This window comes from Marmota flaviventris, chromosome 12 (genome assembly GCF_047511675.1).
Source record: "Marmota flaviventris isolate mMarFla1 chromosome 12, mMarFla1.hap1, whole genome shotgun sequence".
NCBI lineage: Eukaryota > Metazoa > Chordata > Mammalia > Rodentia > Sciuridae > Marmota > Marmota flaviventris.
Genome location: NC_092509.1, coordinates 19,972,006 through 19,997,151, shown reverse-complemented (window position 1 = coordinate 19,997,151; position 25,146 = coordinate 19,972,006). Strand labels below are relative to the sequence as shown.

Here is a 25,146-nt window from a genome sequence, read left to right as displayed (position 1 = left end):
CATGTCCTTCCAAAAATCTAAACATGCACTGTCAAGACAATGAGAATAAATTCCTAGGATTTCCATTTACAGCTCTGTCTTTCAATAGCATCAGCTTTTCCCATCTGTAACAAACTACCTCAAAATTTAGTGTGGCTTAAAACAGAAAAGTTATATGATCTCACAGTTTCTATGGGTCAAGAATGCCCATAGATTGCAGGAATTCCCAGTGCAGCTCAGCTGGGAAAAGAGACAGACTCAGGATCTCTCCCGAGATTGAGCACAAGATGCTGGATGAGATCACAGTTCTCCAAAGGCTCGCCTGGGGCTGCTGGACTCACCAACTCACCGCAGACATCTCATGTGGCTCTGTCAGAGGCCTCCATTCTTGGGGCTGCTTGAGTGTCCTCCCAGTATGGCAGCTGACCTCCCCCAGAGTGAGTAATTCTGAGCCTGTAATAAAAGGAGAAATTATATGCTTCTAGGCAGGTCCAACACACACCTGTAAGCACTTTATCTCTTTCTACTCACTAGAAGGAGTCACAGAGCCCAGCCTACACACAAATGGAGGGAACTAGGCTCCATACTTTAAAGGAAAGATGACAGCAGAATGTGTGGCTATGTTCCCAACCATGTCTGAAACGTGAATATATGCCTCTTACTTCTCATTTAGGATTATGTTGAAGGGTAGTTTTCTTTTATTTAATTCAAGTGGGTATAGGTTTTCCCCAGAGGCCGGAAGAACTCAAGCATATTACACTGTCTGAACCACAGAGACTTTAAGAAAGTAAGCAAATTTCAGTCTGTTCTAAAACCCACTAAAACCAATAAAGTTGGGTGGTACAGCCAGAGCTTGGTCACAATTAAGTATATTATTCCTGCAGTAGGTTATCTCTGGCAGCCTGCACCCATCATCCCGGATGTCCACACTCCACTGAGAAACAGGTCACTGAGAGTTGAAGGTAGGGTAGAGAAGAAAGATGGACCCCTAAGAACCCCATGAGAAGACTAGGCCACTATATTCAAAAGCAAATTTTGTTCCTGTTATCCTCCTTTCTTCCTTTTTATCCTATTAGAGGACCAGGAGGATATAAATGCAGAATGAAGGGTTATGTAAAGGAGGCCTGCCAGTCCAGTAATAGATGCTCTTGAAAGAGAAGTCACAGAACACAATGAAAAACCCAGCCTTGCCTGTGTGAACTGGAGGACTCTGCACAGCCTGTCCTCTAGCCACCCACCCACAGACCCAGCGCTATTGCCAGTGGGGTTGCCTATGATCATGAAAGGTGGTGGGAGAAGATCGATGCTGTGGGGGATATTATTTTGATATCAGCACTAACCCTCGAATGAAGATGATTAGCCAGCAACATGGAAAGCAGCCCAGCACACTGGATTTTAAGTGCTTATGAAACCCTTTTCATTGTCGTCTAAAATATGAATAAAATGACTTTTTGTAGTGCTCTGCATCATCGTGGGCAGGAGAGGTCTATGCCTGTGTAATTCCTGAAGCAGGTATGATCACCCAACCGCCTCTGAAAATGATAAGCCAGTATCAGTCCCCTTTGTCAATGAAGAACTCAAGTCCCCAGGACTTCTGAAAAAGATGTAAGAATGCTGGTTCTTATATCTCTAAGTTTTAGATTTGGTGAGAAACAGGTTTTTTTTAAATTAATTTCTGCAAGTGAATTTATTATAACATGCAGCAGTACATTTCACTTGAGGAATCTGAATACATACTACAAGGTAGCACTTCAACTAGGTCAGAATTTGGAGAAAGATAACTTTCTTGAATTAGATCCCTCCTGTTGTAATGCTGTTCAGCCCTCCTAAAGTGATACAGGGTGTTGGTAGAGAATTATTGCAGAAATAAGAAGTGCTAGTATTAGAGAGGTATGTATGAACACAGTGGACACAGTACCAAAGGTTTAGAGGATTCTATGTGTATCCTAATAATCAGCTACATAATGGCCATGTGACTGCACAAGGAAATGACAGTGTTAACTGGCAGAACCATGGCCTACCATAGTCAAGTGTCCTGTAGGATCTAACTTCATGCCATTACCTCAATCTGCAGTTTCCCTGAGAAGAGGGACCAAATGTAACTTTGTTTTTATTAACAGCATTTACCAAGAGACCATGCATATCATAAATACTTACATGTTTACTGTCTTAAAAAATAGTTGCCTGCATTGAGAAGCTGCCCCAGAGTTGCTCATGTTCTCAGACTTCCCAAATTTCTGTGACTTTTGCTTATTTAAAAATTCTCAATGCATATTTCCTGATAAATCAATGTGAATGGCTTTTTCTTTCCTCCTGGGCTAAGAAAAAGTGATGATATTTTTCTACATGCTTCCAATTATCATTTACATCAACAAGTGAATCTTGTTGTTAAAAGTACATAATCACTGAGAAGGTCCAAACCATTGGCCTTTGTGACTTGGATTTGAACTCTAGTTATTTTTACAGTAAGAAAAAAAGTCAGATTCCTAGGATTTTTTTTTTTTTTAAGTCTGTTAGTTGTACATTTTTAACTAGGACTTTACTCAGCCGACCAGTGGGTGTGTTGCCAGCTCCAACCTGAGCCACAGATAGTTTAGAGTAGGAAATGCATGGTGTCCTTAGGAAGAGCATACATGTGACACCTGGAGATGAGAGGGCATCATTTCTGATGAGTGGTGTCCTGGTGGGAAGGTCACCCCAATTGAGGATAGTCAGCTGAAAGATAAGCTAAGGCCTAGAGGTGGAGGTGCATGCAGGAAGACACTTCTAGTGGCCAGGTTCAGAGAGTGGTAACCATGGCGGGGCTGCTTGAAGGCCAAAATCCCCCAGGTTTCCATTGGAACTTTGGGCCACAGCATTTCCTGCGGTGCCTCCCAATGCCATCATCAGTGTATTAAAGGCTTCCTTTCCCACAGACAAGAAGCTGTTCTAAGTGAGAGGATGATGAGCCTTAGGGAACTGATTCCTAACCACTCAGAGCTCACCCCTCTCTCCAAATAGGTGATTTTTGACATTCAACAAAACTGATAACAAAGACATAGCAGCTGGCTGCTGAGTGGTGCAATGAACCCCGCACCCCAAATTACATAGTAGTTGAGTCTCTGAGGTGGATCACATCCTCAGGGGCATGTCCAAGTTCACAGCTGTACTTATGCTCTTTAGAGCTATGACTTTCAACCCAGCCCTGCTAAAGAGTTACCCACTGGGAAACAAACCCCCGAACACATTACCGCTTTAGAGAATTTTTTTAAAATGTCTTTCACAGTAGTAATAGTAACAACTCTCTCCTAGGGCCATTCTTCACTTTCACTCCTCTATTGCTTCCACTTATTAGTATTTTCTCTCTGAGAATTTCAGTTTCTTATAAAGAGGGTGTTTGCTTAAGTTTGCTCCTCTTGGCTGCTGTTCCACTTTGGAAAGTTCTTCTAAAATTGATGAGACTTGCAAAGTGATTTTTAAATGCCCAAGACCCCTAGGATATCATTCAAAATTCTAAATTTGGAGCCCCATCTGGATGCTCATCAGCTTCTGAGGTGTAAGGGGTGTCAGCTAACAGGTGATTAGATTCAGTGCATGCCTGGAAAAGCCATAATTTAGTACTTTATTCCAATGCCCATTCCCAGAACTATGAGGAAGGCTTATGTACCCTGCTAGAAATAGTACTAAGAGATACTTAATAATGAACACTGATGAATCCTGTCGAAATGATATGTTTTTCTATGCATTTGTTGACATATTTGTGTTTACTCTGAAAAAGCAAAACAACTTTACATCAGTAAGTATTTAATTTACTCTTTGAGCAAAATAAGTTATGTAACTAGCTATAAAGAATGCAAAAGCAATTTGCAAAAATGAAATTGCTTTAAGGAGTAAATGTAGAGAATGATGCTATTAAGATTATCATCAAAATTCAATTAAATTTTGACTAGTTTTTAGTTATGAAAAGGGAACACATGCAGAAGAGAAATGCTAGCCAACTGTTAAATATTAATTAGTGGAAGCAATGTTTAGTGGTTTAGCCCTGAAAGTTGATAAAGCATTTCAAATAAACTTTTAGTGAAAGCGAATTTAAAAACTACCTGGATTTTCATTTAGCAAGTCTTGAGAATTCGGCCTCTTTCACATGTGAAAGTTAACGCATTTTTTTTTCTGTTGTGTGCTAAAAGTTCCCCCTCCCCTCCTTCTTCCCCCTTGTTGAAATCGTTACTTTCACCCATATATGGTTCCAAAAATATAAACCATCTTAGAGTGACTGTCAAAATTATTCACTTTTGGCCTAGAGCTAATTTTGGATTTTTCACTCCTAACGATATCTTCTGGGAAAATTTTAAGTGAACATAGGCTTGCAATGTACATGTTGAATCCATGGAGCATTCTCTAAAGGAAACTATATACATGAGGTTTTTCTGGAACATCTGTTTGTCAAAAAGCTGCTCATAGCTATTCAGAGACGCATTTTTCATCTGTGTGTAGGTACTAGAGAACTTTGAACACCCTTACTAATTTGGAAGCAAGGCAATATCTTTTGGATGACATCACCTTCCACTCCCCTGTACTGGGAACTCAGTGTCCTCTGAACTGAAAGTCTGGACTGAGTGCCAAAGGTTTTTTCACCTGGGAATGTGTTTCCTGTAAACCCAGTTAGCCATGGCATGTGTCACTGATGGATTCTGATAATGATTCAAACCTTTTCAGTTGTAACCTACAACATATTCCTTTGTTTTCTTAGGGCCATGGCCAATGACACCTAGAATAATTGTCACACCTACCATCCTGCCACTGTTCTCACTAGGTTGACCTGTCCTGAAATGGGGAATGACACTGTTTTTCCCTTCAGAATGGCCAATAAAAAGTACTCCAACCCTTGAGAGTAGGAAGGGTCATTGTTAGCTTAACATGTGGTGTCCAGGTGCATCACACAGCCAAAGCTCCTCACGTCAGTCCCTGGTTTACCACATAATCCCATGCTAAGGTTCTTAGGAACAGAAGCACTAGATGCTGAACCACAGCAGACCCTCTGCAGTAAAAAGGCAAACTGTCACTTGTCAAGCTCACTCTATTGACACAGTTTGATAAAGAAGAAGTACAAATAAAATGTGATGTTTTTGCTGTCCTATTACAGGATGGTAGGTGCCTATAGCTGCATGACAGGGAATTTCAGAATTGGTAAACAGTACTTGAAAAAAATAACCTAAAATACTTACAAGATGTTAATCCCCCCAATTTACATTGACAGATTTCTTTCATAAGTTTAAGAAAACACTTTTTTTCTGGGGTTCAAAAATTCATCCTATGCAGAAAACAGATGAGCAGATTAAGAACTACATGCATCCACATGCACAAATACAGACATACACAAACATAGGCACACATGTTACATATACGTATACAGACATACATGGGTAAACACACGTGCACACACACAGAAAAACTTGCATATATATAAAGAGAGCAAGAGATCTGTATATGTAGAGAGAGACATTGTAGAAAGATCTTCACTCCTTCTCTCTTCTTCCAATAATTCACATTACTACATAAATCTTATTTCCTCTGGCTTTACAAGTAGAAGCAAAACACTTTCTAAGACATCTCTTTGTTTAAAAATATATTTTAAAAAAGACTGAATGAAAGGTGATTTTTTTTCAGGTTCTTTTATTTTTCCTATTGCTGATCTCCTCACTGAGTAAACTTGGACAAAGACCACAGACAAGCCACTGGCTTGACACACCATGTGCAGCCTGCCCTTTTAGAGCAAGTCAACGCCAAAATAGACAGCAAAGGAAAACTAAATCCAGCTTGAACAATACTGGCCCTAAAATAGCAACAGGGTTTATGACCACAGCAGCAGGAATGGCTGCTAATCATTTGCCAAGATCTTTTATTTTGGTTTGTCACTATTGAGTGACACAGGGGACTTGAAGCCCCTGTGAAGCACACAAGTTCAGAACCCCAAATCAGAGATACCAATAATAGTACATGGAGCAGAAATGCCTTCCCTGGGAAAGCTAATGAGCCAATTGCTCTTGTGATCTTCAGGTGTCAGTAGGAGGTGATTCCTGAGTTTCTGTCGTATGTCAACTCCTACCAGGTCCTTTACGTTCATCTTCTCCTTCTCTCCTCACAAGGTTTCCATGAGGTCAGTTTTGGTGTTCTCCTCCTACAGAGGAGGAAACTGAGGTACAGAGACGCAGGCTGGTCCATGGTCACTCAGCCTGAGAGCTCTCTCTGCCAAGCCATGGAGCCATGAGTGAACTGGGCTGCAGGGAAACAGTTATGTTGGGGACCCATATCCAAAGACAATTGTGCAGCTCAAAATAGAGATCACAAGATCATTCTCAAACAGTACAGACTCAGGTGCTGCTAACAGGCCAAGGGGGAAGAGGTCTATCAGATAGGGGACAGCTGGAAAGAGGTAGCTGGGAGAGGCATGGTAGGGCTCTGGGGTGAGGAAAAGGCCTCAGTCGGCAAAGGCAGTGGGGGCACAGTCCTTGCAAGAAATACACAAAAGGGAAGAAGTGGAGCTGTGTCTAGGAACAGCTAGTCTGTTCCAGACTGGGAAGGATACACTGCAGTTTGTATTTACAGGTGATCTCAGAGTAATGGGGTTAAGGCTCTAGAAGGATTTGAGGATCAGAAGCTTACAGCAAAGATTCTAAAGTGAGAATCTAGACTGGGGAATTTTAAAATCTTAAAATGGGAAGTGAAAGTAGCCTGCAGTCATCAATCAATCTATGGTAGGAGGACTATTTCTGGGAGCAAAGAACAGACTGTCAGGGAGAAGGCCTAAAGGGGAAGGAGGAGCTAGAGACTATTACATGATTGAACTGTTGGTTTCTTTTGGGCAAAACTGGAAATGACCAGCACCAGTTGATACTCAGCCCATAAACTCTTGGTAAACCAAAGCAATGCAGGAGTAGACTTTGGATATTTCCTGTTATCCATGGGACCTATAGACCCAAATTGCTTCTGACTGCTAGGGAGGGACCAAGTCACTCTTGAATTGGTTGAAACCCTGGCATTGGTTCAAACACTTTTCAGTATCCCCAGGTTGTGCCTGATTGTCCATGGCCATGGACAAGGTTGCGGACTCATTTCCTGAGGATGGTATTTTTTTCAATAGCTGCAACCCCCTTCCTCAGGAATGTCAAGCTTTATAGAAAACAGGGCATCCCCATCATTTTTGGTAGATACATAGCAGCATAGTCTTCCATAATGTTTTTGTAACTGAGTCCAAAGTGGATGCCCAGTTATCAATAAGGGAGTCACAGGAACATAATACCATGATGCAAGGCTGATGGTTATGGTTGCCACTAATTTGACTATAGTCACACACTACTCATGAAGAATAAAACCCTGGGTTACAAGGACAGGAAAACAGCCGTGCCCATTTTATTCATTCTTTGTAACGGATGGCAAATATTTACTTAGCAATTACACAATGCATATCACCAGATTAGACACTTATGTAGAACTTGGAATCAAACTGAATGCAAATAAGATGCTAATTATTACAACTGGGTGGTGCCTTTATAGTTAGACTCTGATGAATTTTTAAGACACATTTGAGGGAGAAACATGGCCAGAATGTCATTCTCTACAAGGATTTTGAAAGAGAAATCATTAAGATCCATATGCTTCCATACAGGCATGGAGATTTCTAAAACTGGGCAAAAGAATGACTTGGATTTTGTCTAAGTTTCCCCATCAGCTGCAGGAAAGTCCCTCTTCTCTTGAATAGGATGTTGTTTCATTCTGACTCTAAGGGGAATGTCACACCTGATGAGTCACCAGAGTGGCTTTCCTCAGGTAAGATCTGGAGGATTCCTGAAATGCCTCTCTGTCTCCTGAGAATCTGTCCTAAACCACGTAAACCTCAAAGACAGCCTGGAATGACATTTAGGGAGTCCAATTAGATACCTGGATCCTCTTCTTCCCAAGCCCTCCAGGTGTGTCTTGCAAGCCCTGAATGCGGTCTTGCAGCTGATGTGACCAGGGGCACGCACAGTCTGGAATCTTTAGCAGCTGAGCTACTGCAATTTGCAAAAAAAGGTAGTACCAATGCAGTAGATAGCCATCCAATCCTAGAGTCATGTGGCAATGACTCATGCAGATGAATCATTTAAAATCAGACCAGTGAATCGATAGGGGATCAAGTTCTAAATTCAGGGAACATTATACACTGACCAAGCAAAGAATGCCAACTGAGTTTCATGATTCTAGGAAAAGAATCTTGGAATTTTTTATTAGAAGAAAACATAGAGATCATCTTATTCAGTACTATCATCTGTAGATGTTAAATGAAAGTCCAAGATCCAATAGTCTCTTAGATAAGGCAGGCAAACATTTAGGCCTTTGATTCTCAGCTGTGATGTTTTACCTTGCCACTTGAACATACTGCTCACTCTTTGGAAAACCACCACTGGTGTTAGCACTTTGGTGACATGAGTGAACTGTGAATTCCCAGTAGTTTTATGCAGCCAGACAAGCATTCTCCCTGCATTAAGAAAGCATTGGTTATAACATAAATAATATACAAGGCAACAGCCGTAGCCAAATCTGCTCACTGAGAGTCTCCTTTCTGGTATGAAAATGATGAGTGTATTTTCCCTAAGAACCTTTGGCAACAAGTACAAATAAAGCCACAAACACAGTGACAAACTGTGCTGGTTGGAGTCTAGCTGATGACATTTTTGTTATTGAAACAGGAAGTGAGTCAGCCTCAGCCACTCAGATCGTATATTTTATTCCGTTGTGTTGGCTCATTTGAAAAAAAATAACCCTGATCACAAGGCAACAATGTTTGTTTTCTAAATAACACATTTTCTTTGGAGAAAAATGTAAAACAAAGATTAATGTTTTAAGGTATTAATTGATGCTTTCTATGAAGTAGAAGCGAATCCCTCAATTAATAGATAACCATTAAAAAACTGCAAAATTTGTTTTCATAAGTATTAGAATAAAGTGAGTGGTTTTTGATAAAAATAACAGCTTAATGTTTTTAAAGGGCATATATTCTCATACTTGAATTGAGTTATAAAACTTTTATAACACTGGTATTAGTATTACTACTATTAACTGGAAGTTTACCTTTGCTTAGGTGAACATTTTAACCCATAAAAATATACTGTTTTTTTAAATTTATTGAATTTTTTTTTTTCATTCTGAACAGAAATACTCAGAAGTTTATTATCTTTGTCTAAGATTTTGCAACTCTACAGTCTAAATTGATAATCTTAAAAAATGTATTTCAGGACAAATGCCTCAAACATTTTAATTTCCATGCATAAAACTAACTTTATGCCTATTAAACACTGAAGATATAATTTTTTCAGATTATGAGCACATTGAGAATAATGCTTCCTCCAACAAAATGTGCTTAAAATACATAGAAAAGGATTCTTTACGTTCAATAATTAGACGTTGACTACCTCACCCTCCCAGACTTCAGATGATTCAAACAGAATGGCTTTAAGGTCTCTGTAGCCAGACTTGAGACATTTCTTGCCAGAGATATTTCTTGCCAATCATTGGCTTGTCTAGTGAGATGAATCTCCATTTGATGCACCATTTATTTTGCAAGTGGTTTTCTTGCTATTGGATGCTACTGTAAGAATTAAAACCTGGGGAGGTGGCAGTTGTGACCTCTTGTGCACACAGACCAGGGGGCTCAAGTCTGGGACTGGGTCAGAATCAAACCCAAACCCACAGCACACTCTCCCTGCTGCATGTTCTTCACTGTAAATGAACCCACCTCTTTACTCTGGAATCTGAAATCAGAACTGCATGGGCTAAATTATCTACAGTATGCTCAGACTATGGGTTGTTGTTTTTTTTTTTTTTTTTTTGCTTTTTTTCCCATCCTTAAATCTCCAAATGAATAGTTTCCATCTGTAATTGTTGGTTTTATATTTTTAAATAGTGAACCAAGACACATAATGTCTCATTATCTCTGAAATGATTCAAGCATTCACTGCTGCATGTAACTCTGTCGATAAAAGCACAATACAGTCATTTTACTTTGGGGGGAGGGGCAGTGGTTAAAGAAAGTTCCTTTTTTTTTTCTTCTTTTTTCTTTCCCTTCTGCCAATTCTACATTGCCAGTTATCTGCTGTTTCCACACTCCACATAGATCTAATTTAGGTATTAAAAGAAAAAAAAAAAAAGATACTCTAGACGTTATCCTGGATTGGCAGCTCCCAAAACACATGTGGCTTCAAGCCTTCATTGCAGATCTGAAGCAAATTATTTCTATAAATGTGTGAAAATTTGATTTTCCTAAAAAATGGCTTGTGATGCATATGAGCTAAAATCCATTCAGGAAAACCAGAGTGCCCGACATTTCTTCTCCATTATTTTCCTTTAAAAATGAAGAGTCCTTTATAATGTTGGGGTTTTTTTTGAAATGACAGATTTTATCCATTTGCTTTTTTAAAGTCCCATGTTTTCTTGTGCTCTATCATGTAATATTTTACCTTAAAGCTTTAAGAAAACAGTGATCTGTTCCACCATCTGATGAGGGCTTCTCAACTCCGGAGAGTGACTTGTGGCGTGACTTGTGATTTCTCACCACAGAAGTTGAAGTCATTGTGGTAGTGTGCTCATTTCATAGAGGGACAATAGCACCTTAACATTTTCACACTACCATGACAACATGTTATTTTAAAGGAGTACTTTTTTGGGGGGAGGGTCAGGTAGTTCTAGGACTTAACTCCTAATGAGATGCTGCATTTGAACAAGATAATATTTTAAAGTAGTGTTATAAATAGCACATCCACAGGAGAATTTTCTTTCAATTGCACAGCATCTAAGCACAGGTAATTCTAGCCAAATATTTGCTAGCTGTTCAGTACCGAAAATTAATCATTAAAAACACTCATGCTATGTGGCATGTTTTTATGAATTGTTAAACACAATAATACAACCTTTGTTGGAAAAGTATCTAAAGATATTAATTCAGGCTATAATTTGCCTTAAACCAGCTACAAACTCTAATATCCCTTAAACTAGATGGCCACAACAGCCAGGAGACCCTGGAGAGAGAGGAAGAGAGAGAGAGAGAGACAGCGAGAGAGAGAGAGAGAGAGAGAGAGAGTTAGTGCAAGCGTGCACACATGTGTACGTGAATAAATCTGTGTCTCCACTCTCAAGACTTTATCATATGGAGGGGGGAAACCCAAGCAAACAAAGAAATCAATGAGGACAATCTGTATTTGAGCCCAGGTAGGTAGAATGAGTGCTGGTTCAAAAGGAGGAGCTCTGTGGAAATGCAGTCATTGCAGTCCTGCTAGGAGCCCAGCTATGGGATCAGCAATCAGATCACTGTTTTCACTGGACCAAGAAGGCAACTGCTATTGAGAGGGACACTTCAGTACAATCCTATGGTGTGAAGCTGTTTCAGTGACAACACGTGGCCTGGTGTAGCTACCAATCAGAGATGAAAATGCAGAAAAAGAAAACAGAGCAAAAAGCAGTGCCCATTCTTCAAGAATGACTCTTTGCTCCCATGCCTCCCAGGCCATTGCTGCCACTTAGCACCAACAGGAGAAAAGCAAACCTACAGGGTCTTCCAGTGGAGTAAGGTGACATTTGCCACTGTGTTGTTGAAAAAGAGAATATATACTAGTACAGCTTCTATTATGAGTAAAGTCATACATTATCTCAATCCTCAAGCAATCCTATAGGTAAGAAATGTGTCTGAAGTCAGACAGCTAACCAGAGACTAGCTCCAAACCAAGTATGTATTATTTTGATGGCACCAAATGACACTAAGTTATTATCCTATGTTTGAACTTCACATGCAGAAGAATAAGTCATTAAGTGATGGATCCCAGGCCATATTGACCAGCTTCTGAGTTCTTTCACAATAAATAGGGGATGGCAGAATCAACCAGCCCATTCCTATAAAGCTCTTTCCAGGGAATGATGTCTATATCTCTCATCTCAATGAATTTTCCTTGGAGCCTATTAGACACGTCCTGGAAAGATGACGGAGACAGTTCCCTATCAGGTTAAACCTACAGGAACCCAAATTTCACCCTGGATTTGGGAATGCCAGTATGGATCTTTGGGATGGCCTGAGCTTTTTTGAGACATGGAGCTGAGAATGGCAAGGGTTTCCTTGTTTGTGTCCCGTGACATTGAGAGGAACAGGGTCATTCAGTAGAAGAGAAGAACCCAAGTACACACTTGAACAGTGTGTACAGAGTCCAGCTCCTGCTTGGTCCACACTCTGGAACTTTGGCACAAGAAACAAATCTTGGTGAATGTTCCAAGCAAAAGGTCCCAGCTGATCTGGAATCCTGGATCTTCCAGAAGAGACCCCAAGTACAATGGGCTGGTCTAGGCTTTTTTTTTTTTTTTTTTTTCCATATCAACAAAACTATAAAATGGAGCTGAGTTCTTTTACTGGCTATAGAATCAAAGCCCTCAAGAGCTTCAGGGATTTTTGAACTGGTCTGAAATGCCCTGGGCAGTGGTTGACCAAATCTTACATCAGCGCAAATACTCATACAACAGATGAAAACAGAGACTCTTCCCATGCACACACTTGCTATAGATTTAAAGGACTTATTTCTCCCAAGAAGTTAAGTGCATACCTTCATGACCTCCTGAAGGCAGATATTGGAGGTTGCCCATGAGCAAAAGTTATCTAATAGAGACTTGCAATCTGCACATGAAGACATCCTAAATGGATATGAAATTCATAAATATATTTTAAAATTAAGGGTAAAAGAGGAACTTTTATCACTTGATGATTATATCCTGTACACACTTCCTTCCAGATAACACTGTTTCACTTTTATCAAGCAGATTCCTCTTCTATTAAAAATACCATCTCCTCTAAGAGGCCACTCCTACCATCCTGTCTAAGCACTGCCCAAGGCCTCCTGCTGCTCATCATTCCAATCCTGTTCCCTCAGTGCAATTTTTCTTCAACCAAGATATTGGTTTACCTGTTCCTTATTGTTGCCCCAATGACAACCTGAGCTATGTATGAGGAGGGACTCTTTGTCACTATTGTTTCCCAAACACAAAATTCAATACTCAACATATAATAAAAATGTGCTTTTCTTGAAACACTTCAGATGATGTTGCATGAGAGGAGTGGATGTATTTACTGGTGAAAATGTGTTACCAGAGAGATGCTAGAGATTTCTGACTCATCTGAATGTGCTAATATTTCTTGGAAGTGAGAAAGTTGCAACGAAGGAGATAAGATCTTTTGAATTGAGCTCAATCAAACATCTATTCAGAAGGAGAATCTGGTTTTCAGAGAAAAGCTTCAAAGATATGTGGGCCTTGTACACAACTGATTCTTGAAAAGGTCCCCCTCTGCGTAAAGAAAGCTCATTTTGGATTCCTCCTAAAATACCAACTTGAAGTTTTCCTACTCCTTTCATTCTTCCTTTCACACTGTTTCATTCTCTCTTTTTTTTTAACCCCTTTTTGATCTTATCTTTTTCATTTTAGGCTTATCAGTCATTGTAAAACCTAGTGCCCAAAAAGAGAAAAAAAAATAGATGTCTATCATTTTCTCGATAATAAAAAAATATAATAATAAACATATATCTTATTGGATCATTTTGTGGGCTATTAAACTTATATTTTAAGTGAAATTCAATGACTATGGCTTAATCTAAAAGACCAATGGTATGATTTTTCTCCCCTTCTCTAGAGACCCCATTAAAATTAAAATATGCCATTGCAAGAAGGAATAAATAACAGGGATTAAATAGGGGGTCACTAACACATACCAGTTTTCTTTTTTTTTCTTTTTTTTTTTTTAGAGAAAGAGAGAGAAGAAAATTTTAATATTTATTTATTTTTTTTTAGTTTTCGGCAGACACAACATCTTTGTATGTGGTGCTGAGGATCGAACCCGGGCCGCACGCATGCCAGGCGAGCGCACTACCGCTTGAGCCACATCCCCAGCTCAACATATCAGTTTTCAATATGGCTCCAATAAATCTCATCCCATATCTATTTCCTCCCACATCCAGCAAAGCTCAGGCATTTATCTTCCAGCAAAACACTCTCTCCCAAAATGTTTCTTTATGAAGAAACTAGAAATAATATTTGAAACAATTCCTGACATTGGGAAAATATTTAGCCCATGGCCAGTTCTCTGCTCTCTTACCATAATGATTTGCCCCTTATTAAGTCCTGTATAGAATTCCTACCAAGAAGACATCTGTCTGGGAAAAACTTAGGGAAATTGTAGATACCCCAGTATCATCAGGTATGGGAGAGTCATAAATTTGGAAAATTAACTAGAAAAGTCAAGTGAACTATAAAAACAGAATCTTGAACCCAATGGAGCAATATCTTCAATATTCCAAGGGAAATTCACACCAAGAGGTTCATGTGAAGTGAAATTATTAATCAAGCATATGAGAAATTTAAAGAAAATGTAGACCGCTATAGACATAGAAAGGGGCCCTTGTGGAGGTTACTACAGGGTACACTCCAAAAGAACTCTAAGGAATGAACCTAGAAAAAAGGAAAAGTGAAATCAGGGAAGAGAGAGAGGACAGTCCAAGGTCAACTTTGGTGTATCATAATTAAGACAAGAGTGAAGGAAGTTTAAACTGGATATTTGTAGGCTAAAGGGTCTCCCTGTTTAATAGTTCACTTCAATTTCTTCACCATGTAATAAAAATAAAAACTTTTGGCATTTCTGAGTTGGCAAGTCATTTACCTGAGGATGTACATTGACTTGGGACCACAATTTACACACTGTCTTCCTAAGTGCAAAAATTTAGGATGTAAAATAAAACTGTGACTTATTTAGCACAAAAAAAAGACACCTGGTATTTAAATATCTACATGGGCACAGAGAAGCAAAATTATTATTCTATTAAAAAAATCAATTTTATCCCAACAGAGTAAAATTAGGCAAAAATTTCAACTTTCATTTTAAATTTATAGATGTATTTGGAATTTATGCCTGTAACCACTCATTGATTTATTCATCCAAGTACTTATTGAGCAGTTGAGATAGTCTAGGCATCACACTAAACATTGATCATGAGAAAAGCGTAAGTACATTGTCCTGTACAGGATGTACACCAGTAACTAAAGCTAGTGATGATAATAGCACAAGTATAGTTTATGTTTATACTATGGACATAGAACATAGGAAAAAAGTTAATTTTCTTATGTAAAGAACTATTATATTTTGCAGAACCTTAATACCCAAAGACCATTTATCCTATTTGCTCCTATAAAATGTAAATTGCTTGGAAAACTTTTTAGCAATTACTTTTTAAAAGATGTCATTTGTAGCTAATTTTTATTTAGAATCTGATAGATCAGATTGAGATATAAAAGTATTCACCAGCAAATATAATTGCCCTTAATTTAATTTTATAAGGGCAGATTTGAATCTTGCTTGCAATTGTGAATCTCCAATTCTTTAACTAAATGCATTTTTTTTTTGCTCTTGTTTTGTTTTTTTTGTGGTTTTTTTTTTTTTTTTTTTCTTGAACAATTTAATACTCAATGACAGGCTTTGGATGTATACCAAATGTGTCAATCATGAATCTCTGGCAATCTCCCCCGCCCCCCTTTTTTTTTGCCTTCTTATGAACTCTGGTTCTGAATCTTAATTTCTAGAAGCTGATTTTAGCATAGCAGGCAGCATCACTGCCTGCAGAAGCTTTTCTTAGTATGAGTGCCTGCTGTCACTTGCAAAGGAAAAAAGGACGTCTGAGGACTCCTGACTATTTCCTAGAACAAACAAGCTAAGACGGAAAATAAGCATCTACAAACAGCTGTAATGCAAGACAGTAAGATGCCTCTTGACAGGCCAAGTTCACAATGCAAGCACCAATTCACAAGAAGTTAATTGAGTTACATTTCTTTTTTTAAATTCTTTTTATTTTTTAAAAATATTTATTTTTTTTAGGTGTAGATGGACACAACACAATGCCTTTATTTTTATGATGTGGTGCTGAGGATCCAACCCAGGTCCCGCCTGTGCTAGGCGAGCATTCTACTGCTGAGCCACGATCCCAGCCCGGAGTTACATTTCTGACTCAGGCCATAAACTCTTTTCACCTTTCCATGCCCCATAGTAGGCACTGGGATGTGGAGATGGAAGTCAGCCTGTTAGCTAAGAATTTCACAGACTTTGGGGAAGACAAAAGCACAGTCATCAACAATGGTGTCAGGTTCTCCAGCCATGGGAGATCAGCCACAGGGTTCACAACTATGGCATAGGCAATGAGTGCAGAAAGGGAAGGGCAGAAAGTGCACAGAGTGAGGTGAACAGAGATGGGTACTGGGGAAGCACAAAACACATGCAATGGGTTAGGGAACAGGTGCATGGGGCTCTCAGGTAATTCAACAGCAGGCACACCATGGCTAAGTCAGGAAGGGCAAGAGAAAGCAGTAATATGCAGAAGTATGACAGCTCCAGGAGAGGGTCAGGCAGATGTTTGTGTCAAGGAAGCCTCTGCTCTTTGGACAACCAAGCCTGAGGGTACAGCAAAGCAAGAAAGGTGCATCTGCAAGCCTTTGGCTCATTATGGCCTCCTACATGCTGCCCAGACCAGACATGGTGACCTCATGTCCCTATCACCAAGTCCTGATGGCTTTCCTCAGAAGCAAGCCTGCAATCTTCCCTCAGTATTCCCACTACTACTATAAATGGTGTGTGGCCATGCCTGCAGGCTCTAGCTCAGTTAGCCCAGGTCAAATCCCATCTGTCCTATCCCTCCCAGCCTACACAACCATGATGGAAGCTCCCAGAGCACCCTCTTCTATCTCCCCAGAGGTGCCACCAGGTTCTGAGGTCCACAGCCAAGTGGCCTTAGACAAGTTAGCTCCCTGCTCTCCACTGTAGTTTTCCGATTTATAAAATGGAGATAAAGATAGCACTGACCTCAGAGGATTGTACTGTCCAACACCTACTAAATTTTGCCTTTCATTATTACTGCTTGGTGATTTTGAGCAAGTTAAATGACCTTCTGGGTCTCAGTTTTCTCATCACTTAACATAGAAGTGGCAGGGTAACCATTAGGTTAAATTAGATAATCTGTGTCAAACACTAGGTAAGCATAGTAACTAGGAAATGATATCCAAACTCTGTTTTGATTCAGTCTATTTGATAACAGTTGCTTAATATTTCTTGTCATTCTCCACATCCTTATCTTTAGTCCATAGGATCTTGCAACATGCAGTCCTATTACCATACTATTAACAATATATTATAGGGGTTAACTTATATATTTTGTATTGATTGTGGCTGACGAAAAACTAACCAAAGGAGATCCATGTCAAATCCCTGGAGCCGATGGATATGATTTGATCTGGAAGATAGCTCTTTGCAAATGTAATTCAATTAAGGGTCTTGAGATGTGCTCATCCTGCATTATCCAGGTGGGTCCTAAATCCAATCACTACTGTTCTGATTCAAGGAGAGGGAGATTTGACATTGACAGAAGAGGCAATGCAGTGTGATCACAGAGGAGTGATTAAAGTGATGCTGCCACAAGCAGCCAGAGGAGGCAAGGAATGGGTTCTTACCTTCAGTCTCCAGAGGTAATATGCTCTGTGCATGCTGTGGCCAGGACATCTGGTCTCCAGACTCTGAGAGAATAAATTTCAGTTGTTTAAAGCCTCTTATTTTGTGGCATTTGTTACAGCAGCCAAAAAGAAAATAATACACTATATACAAATATTAATTTTATATTTTGGCTCATTAGATGTTTCATATAAATATAACATAACTATACATTAACACAGAGTTTAAAGAAAGCTAAAAAAAAAAAAAAAAAAGAAAAGAAAAAAACAAACCACATGCTGTAAGAGTCAAGGATAGGAATCAAAGATATCCCAGACTCAATCTTAATTTTGACTCCATTAATTGTAAGGTGAGAGACTTCTTGAATATTCTTTTCTCTCTCTCTCTTTCACCTTCAATTCTGATCTGTAAAGCAGAGCAATCCATAGGAATAGGAGCAATACTTCAGCTAACATTGAAAAGTGCCTGGGGGGTGTTCAGGGGAGAAGACATTGTCAGCAGTAAACATTGTTATTGACCCATCTTATAGCATAGGAAACTGAGGCTAATAGATACCAGGTGACTTGTCCAAGCTCACACAGCTATTAGGTTTCAGAATTAGGAGCCAGATCTGATAACGTACAACTCCTATATTTCCTGTTCTAGCCTATGCCCCACCCAGTGTTTTACTAAAAACATTTTCAAATATGCAGAGAAGTTTAAAGGGTTTGCAATCATTCCCATTTATCACCCAGACTCTACAATTATCATTTTAGTGGATTTGCCTCATGGCATGTCTATCATGTATACAGACCACTACCCATCCACCCATCCATTCATTTGTCCCTCCTTCCCCCTTCTTCCTTCCTCTTCCAACTTTTCTCAGTTTCAAAGTGCATACCTTGGAATACTTCCCCTCTAACACTGCAGCTTGCACATCATTAACTGCAGTTTGATATTTGCTTATGGTTTCTCTGTCTATCTTGATGGGGCTGGATTTGCAGAAAGTTAAATGCACAGCATTAAGTATGCTAGTCAATTGGTTTAGACAAATGTAATTGGCTGTGTGACCTAAACCTCTATCCAGCTATGGAAATTGCCAGCCACTTGGGGAACTCCCTAATGCTCCTTCCAAGTCCCATTTCTAGTCATTCCCACCACAAGCAACTGGCATGCTAGTTATTTCACTAAACATCAGTTGTAAGTGTTCTAGAGCTGAAGCTATTTGAATTTTGCTGTGGATATATTTATTTATTTACTTGCTTATTTTTGGTAACAGGGATTGAACCCAGAGGTGCTTAACCACTGAACCACATCCCAGCCCTTTTTATGTTTATCATTTAGAGACAGTGTCTCCCTAAATTGCATAGGTCCTTGCTTAGTTACTCTGGCTGGTTTTGAACTTGTAAACCTCCTACCTCAGCCTCCTGAGCCCCTGGGATTACAAGAATGAGCCACTGAGCCTGAATGCTGCAGAAATTCTTGTAGACAAAGCTTCTTCCCTCAGTCTGCTTTCTGAGACCAACTCAAGGTGGATGCATGCTCTTTCTGTGGTGAGCAGCATCATATCCCATAATACCAAAACTCCCACTGATGGACTCCTGAGCAGGGTCCAGCTTTTGATGGGTATGGATAAAGTGGTATGAGACATCATGTACAAGTATCTTGGTAAACATAATCTTTCAGTTCTTTTGGTTAAATGTCTAGAAGAGTGAAGACCTGAGCCAGAGGATAGCTTTATATTTAGTCTTATTAAAATGGCCAGACCTTCACAAAGGGAAGGTTTTGTCTTCTCATTAATAAAGAGTACAGGAAAGTTTTTTTGTCACCCATGACACATCTTCATCAGCTCTTGGTGTTGTTAATCATCTTACTTTTTAGAAAAACCAGTGGATTTTACTTAATTTTTCCCTGATTATGAATAATGTGCACATTTTTTAAGGTGCTTACTAGCCATTTAAATTTTATAAAATATATGTTGAAATTCTTGGCTTATTTTTTGTTTTTTAACATTTTTTTTTATTTTTAATTTAATTTTTTAAAAATTTAGTATTGATGTGTATGGGTAATTTTTATATCCCAAATACTTCTTTAATTCTAGATGTACAATTTGAGAATATGTTCACCTAATATTACCTGTCTATACATTTTCTTAGTATTACATTTTGATGAAGTTTTAATTTATGATAAAATCATAAATAATTAGGATTTTTTTCCTTGAGGAGATTGCCTTCTATTTCCCATCCAAGAATCCTTTGCTTACATCCCAAATTATGGTATTCTTTCCCTAAGTTTTTCTTCAGGAAGTTATGGAGTTTTTTGTTGTTGTTTTGTTTTGGTGTTGTTGTTTTTCCATTTACTCTACAGTCTGTCTCTAATCAATTCTGAATATTATGTGAAGTAAGGCTGTTTCTTACTTCCTTCCTCCCTCCCTCCCTCACTCCTTTTCTTTCTTATTTCATTTTTCCTCCATATACACATATCAAAGAGTTCAAGCCTCATTTCTTGAAGACTTTCCTTTCCCTAATGGATTTATGGAACTTCACTTCCGATGAATGAAGAAAGTCTAAAATACAGTTGCTCCCAACCTGATAACAAGAAAATGCCAGGTAATCTACAAAATCCTAATTTTCTTTAGCTTATTTAAGAAAGGAGGCCAAAAGTCTCTGTGTATACCAAATCTCAAAGACAGCCAAGAAACTCTGAAAGGGTGCTACATGCTTTTTTGCCTTTGGCAAAGCAGAAGGCAGTCTCCATAGAAGAAAACACTAATATTGTAATAATTTACTGATGGGTACATGTGGGTACCAAGACGGTTTGGAATAAGTGGAATTTCATCCTCACATGCAAGTTCTTCTCCACAGGCCTCCACAAGGTGCTCATGAGAAAATCAGTAGGCAGAGTAGGAGACTGCACAAACCCCACCAGCATCACCAGGTCTGCTCTCAAAGGAAGCAAAAGCCCCTCAGTGCAGAGGGAGAGGCAGGATGTCCCCTTAAGCTCAAATTCTGTATGCCAGGAAGCCTTACTTTTCTCTTGACAAGGAAACTCCCTCCCACCTACAACCCCTTCTCCAACAAATGCAATTAAGTTTGGCTGTTCTGGGGGAAGAGGCAGATAAACTCAGAAAGACCCAGCCCCCAAAGCCCAAAGGTGCAGTGTAGGCCTAAAGTTAGAACTTGGAACATCCATACTGTCATTAGAAGCCAACCCCCTTCCCTGCCCCCACCAGGTCTCCAGGATAGCACAATGTGAGCAGGAATAGGAATACTGACAACAAAGGTAGGGACCCTAATGGTGGCCCAGGTAGCCCCCACAAGAGCTCTGTTAGGAAGTCAGTGGAGAAGTCTCTTCTTACTATTATATTTTTAGAGAAAGGCTTCTAGAGCAAAGACCTTAGACATGTATGAAATCTCCCCTAACAATGCCCCAGAACCATCACCATCATTGTACTTATACTTAGCACCCTGCATAAGTTGATTAAGTTAAAAACTATCCCTAAGAGCTGGGTGTGGTGGTACATACAGGTAATCCCAATGACTGTGGTGCCTGAGGCAAGAGGATCACACATTTAATGCCAGCTTCAGCAATTTAGGGAGACTTTGTCTTAAAGTTAAAAAATAAATAAAAATGACTGGATTGATATTGGCCAAAATATGTTGTTATATGTGTGCATGTGCAAATATGTAATGACAAATCCCACCATCATGTACAACTATAAGGCACCAATTAAAAAAATGTGAGGGGGGGGGGAAAGACTGGGAATGTTTGATTCCCAGTTTAAAAAAAAAAAAAAAAGTCAGTAAGGCATTTTTCTTTGTTAGTTATTCTCTGCACTGTTATTTCAAAGAATGAATCTTGACCTGAAATATAATGTAGTAATTTTTTTTCTAGTTTAAAAAAAAAAAATGGCTGTACAGAGGGATGACAACTTACACTGTTTGCACAGAACTACAAGAAACTAGCATAGCAAATAAACATTTTACACCTATATATCTCTCATGCAATTAATCAAAATATTTTCTTAAAATTATATTTTATACAACTAAATTAAACAAATGGAATGAAGGATTAATTAATCAATTTGCTCTTAGATAAACAACATAATGATGATGACACCAGAAACAAACAAAATTGACTTCTTGACCAACAGTGGGAGCATTCTCTACCAACATAAGTAGGAGGCATTACTGGAATTATCCTCAGAACAGACTTTTAAGGTTCCTCTTAAAAGCCCCTTTTGAATAATCTAGAAGAGGGAGATCAAAAGCACTCCAAACCAAGATACCATCCAATAATCTTTAGGGTTAAAATGCAAACTTAGTTTAAACAACAGATTGTAAACAACACAACTCCTGAGGTGTGGAAGCACAAGAAAGAAAGTGCAGGAGGAGGTGGAGGTGGGGGTACCAGGCAATTGCACAGGACTCAGGAGGCAGACCCCTCATGGCCCAGGAATGTGAAAAGGAGCCTGGGGGCATCACACAGAACAGATCCTGACCCCATGGAGACAGTGGCAGTGGTGCAGATGTGGGCAGGCTGCTGGACAGAAGAGGTGAGCAGATGAGGGTGAGCCAAAGAAAGGCTTGCCCCCAGTTGGAATTTATTACTTTCTCTCCAGGACAGGGGAGGGTGTGTGTGGCAGGAGCAAGAATCTTCAGTCTTTGGAAAAGAGAGGAAAAAATAGCTCTTGTGGAAATACTGGACAACTCTAGGCCTATCTTTGCCTCTAATTTGCTCTGTGACCTGCAAGCTGACTTCATTTTACTGTTTCATTTGTTTGGGGAAGGGATTATAAAGTAAACACCAAGAGCAAACTCAGAAACTGATAAATGTTGAATAAGTGAATATTGTTTTCAGTTTATCGACTACTATCTGCCACAGACCAGGTATTTTAATACATTCTCTTCTAATTATAACGAACTAAAAACAACAACAACAACAAAAAAACTATCATTTAAAAAAATTTTCCTATTTAAATAATGTGGCCAAAGCCTTACATGCCATATGGATAGCTAGAGTATAAAGTTCATCTTTTTTATTCCAGAACATATTTTCTCCTCTGAATGAATCTGGCTCCTGACTCTTTGTTGCTCTTTTGAGTAACTAGACATAACTAGCATCCTTCAGCTCTCATGTGTATTCTTTTTCACATACAAAACGAATGATATTTTCCCATCCAAGAGCTACCTGCTTAGTATTAGTGGAAATGCCTTTCTTTTAAGCTATGACCTCCTGTCTCCTCCCCCAACCATTACAGGGACTTTTGCCTATTTTGTAAATGTATATATACTGATATGTGGCCATGTAACAGGATATGAATAATGTGTGCCCAATGGCTAATGAGTGCAGCAGGAAGTCAAAGAATTCATTCTATTTGAAATTCAGTCTATGTGCCCCATTTTTACATTTTTAATTTTTTTTCTAAAAATTAGATTTTGATTGCATATGTATTACCTCCAATTAGGTACACTCTTATAAAAAATAAACTATACCATCTTCTAGGTGCCAGGAAGTATATGTAAAAGACAAGCACAATTTTACATTCTATAGGAATGTATACAAAGACACTCATTAAAACAATAACTCCTGTCCACAAACTGAGTTAGGACAATGTCACTATAATACCATAAAGGACTCCCAGAGAGCCTTGACTAACACACACCACAGACCCTCTTAAGGTTTCCCTGACTTGGTCAACATCTCTTCCCTTCACCTTTCATGAGTTCTACCTTGTCTGGTGTCATTCAAGATTTGACCTGATTCTTGCTTCCTTTGGTAATACAAGGGCCAAGGTTACCAGCTTGCTGCTAATGACAGAGAAAACCAGAGCCCAGAATAACAATTTACCAAAGGCTATCAGTGGCTGGTTACTGAGGGGTTGGCTCAACTTGTGGACTGTTTAAAGAAAAGCCATTTCCATTTCCCTTCTTGAACATGGACCAGGTACATGTCCCTTTGTTGCTAGGACACAGGTCATCTTCTTCACAGATCATACGTAGTAGGTACAATAAAATAATAATTTTACAAAACTTTGATTCACAAAGGTTCCTGACTAGAACCTTGTGTGCTCATAATCCTGCCATGAGTCTGCTCTAATCTTCTAAAATTAAATATAGAAAATCCTCTAAAATTATCATATATATTTTAAAATGTTTAAAAAATAGTGTCCACTAAACACTATTTTTTTAAATGAAAACTATAAAAGTAGTTGCAATTGTTTTTCATTTTGAATTTTTGAATTTCAATTTGAGTTGAAATTTCAATTTCATTTTGAAATGTCCATTCTTAATGTTTTGGAAATTGTTCTTGAAAATGAATATTAAATTTAAGGAGACAATATATATATTTTTAAAAAGACAGAAAGAAAGAAAAGAAAAAGAAACCACATTGAAAGCCTCAACCTTACCGAAATTATTTACACATTCATGGGAAACCCTCCTTGTTAAGCTTGGTGAGGAGGGTGCCTTCCACAAGATAAACAAACTTCTCCCAGTTAGAAGCAGAGGACAGTCTTTTCTTAGAATCTGAGTTATTCCACAAGTACCAAGAAAAACAACTTACTGATCCCTGGTTTTCAAACTTTAACTGGCAATAGAATATTGTGGGGAGCTTGTTAAAAATCCGTAGTTTGGGGGTGGGACCTTAAAAATTATACTTCTGACATATTTAGAGGCAAAATTTGGTTCACAGAATTTCAGTGTATGTGCCCCCATTCCCGCAGGCCAGGCAAGTACTATACCTCCGGGTACTCAGGGGTGTCCCCCAAGCTTGAGCATGAAAGCAGACAAAACAGGAACCCAGGGGATGCGGTACCACGGAACCCTCGCCCCAAGTCCCAGGGTAAGGGGGACTCCATGCGCCCAAGGTCCCATCTGCCCTGCCCTACCGTCCGACCCTTCACCACACCTGTAGGGCCCGGGCCCACTGTCCTGTGTGTCTCTCCCACGGGTCATGCTGAGGGATGGAGGGGACAGAGAGGGAAGAAGGGGGGCAGAGGAAGACTGGAGGGCCCCGAGAACACAAGGAACGCCACAGCCCTGAGTACCAAGGGGATCAGTGGGATGGAGAAGGACAGGGCGGCGGGAAGTAGGGGACCGGGCAGCTGGCCGAAAGCGGCGTGCCTGCAGGGGTACTTTGCCGGAACAGGGACTCGCGCGGTGGCGGGTCCTGATCGGGTGACCCGGACCTGACCAAGGTGGCGGGATCAGACCGTAGAACTCGGCCGGACGACCGAACTGGTGACGCTGGCCGGCCGGGTTCCTCGGCCCGGCCGCCCCAGCCCCGGTTGCGGGACTGCGGCGCTCGGCCGCACACCTCCCAGCGCCGACTCCTTCGGCGCGAGGCGGCCCGCGCCTTATATACCCTGCTAAAAATAGCCTGTGAGGCCCCTTTCCAATCAGAGCGGGCAGAGTTCGAATTGAGCCAATGGAGAGGGCTGTGTTGGAGAGGCTCGGTCACGCCAGGCGGGGCCGCTGTGTGTCACCACCCGCGATTGGTCCGAGCTGACATCATCTGCGCGCAGCCCCCGGGCCGGGAGCGGCGGGATTGGGTAGCGCGCGGGGCGGGCGCGGGGCTAGTCACGTGGGGGGAGGAGGAGTGGGGGGAGCCAGGCGGGGGAGGAGGGGGGTGGCTGGCAGCGGAGCTTTGAATAGGGAAGT

At 40.0% G+C, this 25,146-nt stretch overlaps 1 protein-coding gene across 1 annotated transcript in view; it reads right to left on the bottom strand.

The window, feature by feature from the left end:
• LOC114106181 (uncharacterized) overlaps nucleotides 1-25,000 on the bottom strand; it is a 28,445-nt gene extending 3,445 nt beyond the window's left edge. The window contains exons 1-5 of the mRNA XM_027953016.2: nucleotides 24,972-25,000; nucleotides 24,610-24,851; nucleotides 17,509-17,571; nucleotides 8,357-8,473; nucleotides 329-432 (exon numbers count right to left, since the gene is read on the bottom strand). Of these exons, the coding sequence (XP_027808817.2) occupies nucleotides 329-432; nucleotides 8,357-8,473; nucleotides 17,509-17,571; nucleotides 24,610-24,851; nucleotides 24,972-25,000 (555 nt within the window). The remainder of the gene's footprint in view (nucleotides 1-328; nucleotides 433-8,356; nucleotides 8,474-17,508; nucleotides 17,572-24,609; nucleotides 24,852-24,971) is intronic.
• Nucleotides 25,001-25,146: the final 146 nt, after the last annotated feature.